At 34.8% G+C, this 8,508-nt stretch overlaps 1 protein-coding gene across 1 annotated transcript; it reads right to left on the reverse strand.

Moving 5' to 3' along the window:
- Positions 1 to 5,174: 5,174 nt before the first annotated feature.
- On the reverse strand, positions 5,175 to 7,307 carry LOC128549356 (uncharacterized). The gene has a single exon (XM_053525969.1). The coding sequence runs from the start codon at positions 7,305 to 7,307 to the stop codon at positions 5,175 to 5,177; it is 2,133 nt and encodes a 710-aa protein (XP_053381944.1).
- Positions 7,308 to 8,508: the final 1,201 nt, after the last annotated feature.

Genomic DNA, 8,508 nt, shown 5'->3' on the forward strand with positions numbered 1-8,508 from the left:
ATTGATAAAGGTCATTGTGACACCACTGGTAAGATACCGTCTGGTGTGACCTATTCTGCGTAGTTGTACATATCCAGCCAGGCACTCAATGTTCTTGGAGATATGCTTTGATGTGAACAACATTACTCTGTTTTATTAGCACCGAGCTTCAGCATGTTGCAATGCATCCACGAGACCATTACACCCAGACAATCCTCGACCATACGATACCGCCCTTTTGGCAGAATGCAAGAACGTGTTTTCCAAACAATTATTTGGTAGCACTGGTGGTTAAACAATTCGACTATTCAGAAACACATGACCGATATGGTGTTGAAATAATACCACTGGCCAGAAATATTTACTTAATAAATTACAATTGTTGTGATTAAATACTTCACAGACAAGAGGGCTATGTGTTTCTGAGTTATGGTAGCTACCAAACATACATATAGATGAGACAGCCTTCAAGGCATGTGGGAGTATGGCGTGTCTGTGTCTGCATGAACAAAAACTGTCTTACATACAATTATTTCAGCCGAAACTGATGTTTTTCTTCCTTTGTTTCATTCATAAGACGCCTGATTTGTTGCGTACAATTGATGGCAAATTGATACTTTAGTGACTTACATATATGAATGTATAACTTTTACAGCTGTCTCTCTCGTTGGTCTGTTCTTTTTCATCGTCGTCACTGATTGTCGTGCTTAGATAATAAATTATATGCATTTTAGGCGACAGTAATTTTTATTTTGTGATACCCTTTCCGACTATATTACCTGTTACAACTTGTTTACGCCGATGTAAAGGAATGAAAATGCGTGCATTTTATGATGACCAAGAATCACATTATCGTGAAAACATTGCATTTCCTTGAATTATTAAGTGTTAAAGCATGTTGTCGAAGTTATTCTAATAGGAATCTGACAAAGTGGCAAACAAATCAAGTTTTACACATAAGCTAAATGTCAGTAAAAGATATGAAAGACATGATTACATAATTCGCGCTGAAAAAGAAGCGCATTACAAGTTAAGTATGATTAAGCTTAATGCTAGAATTATGTAAGATACAAAAGAATTTAAAAGAAATGACGTCATGTATTCTACACCTACTGTTTCTAATATATAATCGTTAATATTCCGGGGCGCTGGAAACATTCGTTACTTGAAATGCGAGACGAGTTAGTATAGACACTGCAGATTCTGGCAAAACATGTAATTATTAATAACTGTTACAGTCTAATATAAGTGTAAACAAAACGTAAGAGCAACGGCCTTATTTTCATTCTGTATGTGACAATATTGAAGGTATGGAAAATTCTTCTCATCAATTTCGTCTCAAGAAAAACACATATATACAGGGTACAGGTAGCAATTGTAAAGCTCATTAAAACCGTGATAACTGTTTTTGTTGGTAAAGATGTTCTTATCTATCTATATGTATATGATATCGTTTTCCACATCTATTATTTTGTATAACACAATCATATTAAGATAATTATGTTGTTTGAACAGTTTTAATAACTACAAATGAAAATCAAAACTTAGAATATTGCGTAACTTACAAGTATAAACAGTTTCTGTGTATGTCAAACTTAGAGAAACGCATTTATCTTTCGAACCGAAAGACATAAATTGAAATATTATTCGTGACTCCCCTTTCATATTTTATATTTTAAGCTAGTTGTAAGTTGTTTTCTGTTTATTAAACTGTCAAGTTCTACGCCTTTTATATAAGAGAAAATTTGATGTGTGTATTAAAGTAATTCATTTTCCTATATATATGTCCTAATTCAACATCTCTCTTAACAATACAACAAAATATGGAACCAACTTGTAATTCATTTGCCGTTATTTATATTTGTGTGCTGTACAAAAGCTGGGAATGTTTGTGTAGGGAGACTAATTCTAATATTATTTTCTATACAATCTGACGATGCATTGAAAGTTTGGATCAACTGTGATTCAAAATAAGATTAGATTATTTATCATATTGAAAGGAATATTTTGCTGGTAAAAATCACTTCTACTGGCAAATGTGCATCATTACAGACCTTGTGTAACTGAGTCAAGTTGACATCAGAAAGCTTGTTTGCATGTTATTGTCCTATTTTATTGAAAACATCATACTTTAATATTTCTCTCATATCTGTTCACATACTAAGTTTGCTCTTAGTGCCGTGTTTGATGACTGTTTGCTTAGACTCAACTTAAGAGTTTGTATTTTCATTATTGACGCTGTCGTAAAGTCAAATACTTAATGTTGTTGTGTTCTTTTATTTTTCTCGAACATATGGTTTGGTCGGTGGTTGTACTTCAATATTCTGGATGTTTGATAAGAATGTAGGAAGTTGTAGAACTCAAAACTCTGGCAGGTAGCAGGTAATATCATCTGCCAGAGTTTTGACTTCTACAACTTTCTATATTCTTATCAAATATTCAGAACATAAAAATATTTAGTGAATAATGTAAATGTTTATTTATTTACTGTATTTGCATTGTGACATGCTGACCCTAAAGTACATGCATTTTAACAGCTCTGTATGAGTATGAGTATGGTTCAGGATACTGGCTCGAACAGAATGATACCGATTTTATAGTAAAATAAATTTTGTATACGCTTGTTCGCTATCAAAGAAAAATGCTCCTGTGATGGATACTTATCAACTGACAGTCAGTCAGTTATATTTTATAATCACCACAAAACATGCAGATACCATTAAAATGCAATCCCGGACGTCAAGACAGATTGAATAAAATAACATTCTAAGCTTTAGCCGCTGTTTATGTATAAGTTCAGATCATGCTAATAGTAGTGAACAGCACGTCCATTTAGCAGTTTCCTTTTCATTTATTTTTTTAAAGGTTTTAACTCCACAGCGAGTAAGAAATAAAATCTTTAAAAAGATCCTTTGGAAGCATAGAATGCAGTAAAAGCATACTCGTTTTGTTTGAGTCTGTTGATTAACCGTAATGACACGTACAAGATCCCTCACGCCGCTAGCATTGGCTAATTCTGAACAATCTTTTTACATATATATCAAATGAATTCATGACCCATAATGTACCATAGAATATTACAACACTACATCTATGTACTTGGAGACAAGTAACAATACCCTACCGTGTTGCCGTGATAGTAAATAAAAGATTACTTGGAAGCATAGAATGTAATAAGCAAGATAATTGTACACCCGGTTTGATTTTAGACATGTTCATGTGAGAAAATGAATCGTGTAACACACCTCACGGACCCCATTTTCTACACCTTATGTGCATTTCTGAATATAACAGCTAATTCTCTCACATAAAAGTATACAATGCATCATAGCCTTGCTAGCTTATATCAATGGATTTGAACTGCTTTAGATTTTAATCCCTTTTTATCGGCGCTTTAATGTGAACAATACACACAGTCCTACTTTTATGGCCCCTGTGACTGGGCGGTTAAGATTGTTGACTTAGAACCACTTGCCCGTAATCATCGTGGGTTTGTTACCTCACCTTGGGTGTAAAATCGTTTCATGTGAGAAAGTTATGAGACTGGCTTACGAAAGGTCGGTGGTTTTATCAAGGTGCCGCCGCGTGCCTAAAACAATGCACAGCAGAGCACCTGGGGTCTTTCTCTATTACTAAAACTTAAAAGTCGTCATATCGCTTATTTATATGTGGGTGTGACGGTAAATCAAATCGAAGTACATTACAGTAATACATTTTAGAGATAGCCTATGGAAATTTATCATAATTATTAATATGCATAAAAGAGTAGTTTAGATCCATATGGGACTTATATTACCAATTAATATACGTTCAAACGATCTCCGTCATCCCATGTTTTTTTTGCATATATATAACGCATATCAAATGGCATTTTATCGTTATTTGCTTTGTTTAATAACTGTAATTTGCATTGATCAAAATCAGTTGCTACATTGCTACAGGTAACCAAGATAAAGGGGCGAAAAGTATTTTTCTCCTTCATGCACTTTATGTTGTTGTTGTTGTTGCTGCTGCTGTTGTTTTATATGTACGATTTTGTATGTAACCAACAATAGATAAAGATTTACTGTTTATTTGTTTATGTATTTATATTTATTGCGTGTTATAAAAGATGAATAATATGCTGCCATGTTAATGACATTGTACTAAATTTCGTTGCGATAATGTATGTAGCTACATTTATATAGAAGAATACATGTATTCGACAATGTCATTTAAACATTGGGTCCTTTATTTGAGTTTAACTTTGTAAGTAAGTAAGTAAATGTTTATTTATTAACGTTACATGTGCAATTTACAAATAAATAATACAATTTTCATATAACAAATTATTTGCACCCGGCCCTGTGGGCCTATAAGTCACCTCATATTTTAACATATATAAAGATGTAGTGAGAACAGAGTTATCAATACATTTGTAGCAACTACAGTTTGACGCAGTCTTATCATGTTATGATATTATCATGTTATAATAATAAATAAAAACAATTCAAAGTGTAACGAGAACATCTTTCGTCACACATATAAAAGAAATGGTTCACATTTAATACACAAAAATAGAACACGAATTTTCAGTGAAACAGACAATTTTTACGCTTTAAATATGCATCCACTAAGAACTTAGCTAATCTTCTTGTGTAAATGTTCACAAGATATACAAGTTTCTCAGAGTCGCTCATACTTATGTAAATATGCCCTAAAGCAATGTCATTAAAGTGTTGCAACCTTAAATTGTTGTAAAAGGTACAGTTGATAACAAAATGGATTTCGTCTTCAATTAGGCCCGTATCACACATTTTACAGAGTCTTTGTGCGATGCGTTCTCCTATATATCGCCCAGTCTCTACTCGAATTGGTAAAATGCCACACCTTAACTGTGCAAGAAGAGATCGTTCATTACGTTTTAAATTTAAATCTACATATTGTTCTTTTTTAAATTCAGTTTTAAACAGTCTATAAGTTCGTAATTTAGGTACCGTTATAACATTTTCCTTCCAGGCATTTAAGTAATAGTTCCTTATATGCGTGTTTGCTTTGTTTAATTGGATAACTGTACCGTTATTGAAATGGTCTATAAGACCTACTTTTGTTAAAACATCTTTCAGCTCACTGCACCAAATATTGCGATAGTTTCTATAATCCATATTAAAAGCCTGTTTTGTAATTCTAGTGTCGTCAAGTAATAATAGTCTATTCTAATAACGTATCATATTAGTCCAACGTCTGTAATTTGAAGGTATCCAGCCCATGTCTCCAGTTATAGCCAATATAGGAGCAAACCTGTGTACTCCTAAGTAGCAGCGTATCGCCCGATGTTGAACATTGTCTATGCACTGGAACTTCCTGTATCCCCACACGCTCGAACAATAATCCATGATTGGCACAACACATGAATCATAAAGTTTTTCAAAGGTTTTACAGCCGAATTCCTTTAGTGATCGTGGTATGACTTTTCCAAGAGCCCTTCCCGCACTTTTAGAAAGAATGTCATCATTCTGAGTAAAATCGCCCTTGCAATGAAACATCACACAAAGGTATTTGTAACTATCGACGAGTTCTAGAACATTATCACCAATTTTGAATGACTTCTCTGTAGCCGAAGCGCGACCTCGACGAAAATGAATACATTTAGATTTATCAGTATTGATTAGTACGCGCCATCGTCTACACAAGTCACGTAACTTGTCTAGAATGCGCTGCAGGTCTTCCTCTGTCTTTGCGATACAAACTATATCATCGGCATATAACAATGTTGAAAGCTTTCTACCATCAAGGTCGAACCCAAGACCAAGTTCATTGACCTCCTTCACTAGGTCATTCGCGAATATTGAAATGATGGCCGGCGACGCCGAATCTCCTTGCTTCACCCCTGTGGTACATGTACACCAGTCTGTTAGCTTATTATTCACACGAACGCACGCACTAGATTGCTGGTATATATTTCTGATAGAAGTATACAGCTTCCCGTCAATTCCATTTAGCAATAATTTGTACAGCATCATGTCTATATCGATAAAGTCAAAGCATTTACGTAGGTCGATAAATGCCGTGAACACAGTGGAATTGTTACGTATTATCCCATTCAAAGTGAACACGTGGTCTTCGCAAGACCTGTTTCTTCGAAATTCATTTTGTTCATCTTCTAGTATTTCGTTTTCGTCCAGATACGGACACAGTCTTTTATTGATAAATCCAGTATAAAGTTTACTCACACAGGACAACAAACTAATACCCCTGTAGTTCATGGGTACTCTCTTGTCTGATGATGCATCCTTTAAGATAGGACAAATTATAGACTTTCGCCAAATTGTAGGAATGATACCTGTATCGAATATTAACTGAAACAGTTCTTTCAGAATGGCGATAACTGGTGGACACTTCAACACAAAATACGGAATTTCATCAAATCCACACGCAGAACGAGATTTTGCATTCATAACAAGTTTGCTTATTTCCTCAAACGTAATATTTCCGTTCAGCAATATATTCGATGTATAGAGCGGATCATTCATATTGTTTTCAATAAGCAATTTATGAACTTTAGATTGATGATAATGCACACTTAGTCTATCAAATTCACTGTTGTCTGTACCATTGTATAAATTTTCAAAGTCTCGCTTCCATTTGTCCAAAACTTCCCGCTCATTGCGTACTACATTCCCATTGTCATCTATAATCTCACACGGTATAGTATTATCCCCCCTTGGGCCGATCTTGTTTATTTTTTCCCAGAACTCGTTCGGGTTATTAGTTGTCATAGTTTCTTTTTCTATTGCTTTTGTTCTTTTGTAAGAACGTTCCGTTTGACGTAACGTCTTATCAAATAGGTCCCGAGCTGTCATATAATCTCGTCTTAATGCCGTTTTCACACGATAATTTCCATTACATTTTAGAAACTCCTGCTCTTTCTTACATAAGGAATTCCATAAGTCTGATAATGTATAGTTCCAGTATGGTTTCTTAATTTTATGTCTTTTGTTTGTAGAAGGGGCTTGATATTTCGGGAGTTTCATATCCATTTCTGCAATAATTGATTCACACAAGTCACTATAAATTCCGTCAATATCACTCTGTGAGTCACGGCAACATTCAATCCGCGATATACAGTTTATAATAGCAACCCGAGCGAGTTCACTATCTATGAAATCGTCCGGCACAGTTCTCACCTTAAATTTTTGTCGTCTGGTCTCTTGACCAGCAGACGATAATTGGCCTACATTATCCGAATAGGCTGTATAGAATGTTGTGATAAGTGCAGAGTGATCCGGCAATCTTGATCGTTCGCCCAGCAGACCGTGTAATCCGTTTTGATCGACAATAGATTGCATATTTACAATTTTAAAAGAAGTGCATGTTGAAAATTGATCATGTGGGATACAGATAAAGTCAACAACTGCCTTCCCTTTGCGAGACACTGAAGTATAATTGTTACAATTATTTGATAATCTACCATTTAACACACAAAACTTGGCGTCATTTAAAAATTCAATTAATTCGTGTCCGTGTTGATTTATGCTCGTATCTAAAACTTGCCTCGGGGGAATATCATCAAATCCGCTGATAATATCGGACATAGACCATATTCTTGCATTAAAATCGCCAGCCATGAAGAAACCATCACACTAGCTATTTAAGTATATTTAAGACAAAAGATGAGCATAAAAAGTCTGAGCGTCTCTACCGCGTGTTGAGTTTTCTGGAGGTAAATAACACGAGCACACAATAAAATCGTAGTCTGTATTTCTATTCACAAATTTTACTCCTAATAACCCTTCCTTTGATTTATCTATTATACATCATAAAAATGAAAGATCCATGATTTCACAAGTAATCCTAGGCCTCCGGAAGGTTTGGGGGCATTAACATGAATATCTTGCCTATTGTGACCCAACCATGTATACCAAGGCACATTGATTACGTCATCATTGCCAAGATGAGTTTCGCAGACTGAGGGCATATTCGGCATACAAACTCGAGTAACTCTGACTAGATCACCCGGGTTCACCTGAGTGACACGAGTAACAATTGTAGTCCGAACGCTTTATCGAGTAACTGAAAATGATGGAGAACGTTACCTATATGCTAACAGTTCAAAAGCTTCTGAGCTGTAACAAGATTAAAGAATGGTTGCTACTTTTGACACATAATGACTTCATTTTCCAAAATAAACAGTTGATCAGACGAAACAGTATCCCTCGTATCAGAAATTGTGTTGAATTAGTGGTCTACATGTATGTGGTATAGTGCTGTTATCTTGAATAATGTTTGCATTTTCAATGACCTAACATAGATATGTTTGATGAACATAATGAGGACAGACAGTCTGGTATCGTTGTTAGAGCTGAACTGCTACGATTTCTGTTAGAGTGAAAAATTAGCCTGGATTATTATCAATCGACATTTCAGATTCTGGGATCAAGTAACACTTGGAAATATGTTCAGCCCATAATGTTTAATAGCCTAGAAAATTCTATTTTATGTTAATTTATACTTTAATTCATTTCAGAAGCAAGAGCTACAACTTATATT

The sequence above is a fragment of the Mercenaria mercenaria genome, chromosome 16 (genome assembly GCF_021730395.1).
Source record: "Mercenaria mercenaria strain notata chromosome 16, MADL_Memer_1, whole genome shotgun sequence".
Taxonomy (NCBI): Eukaryota; Metazoa; Mollusca; class Bivalvia; order Venerida; family Veneridae; genus Mercenaria; species Mercenaria mercenaria.

Bases quoted from the DNA above. Each gene is read 5' to 3' on its own strand.
- LOC128549356 (XM_053525969.1), bottom strand. From the start codon at position 7,307: ATGCAATCTATTGTCGATCAAAACGGATTACACGGTCTGCTGGGCGAA.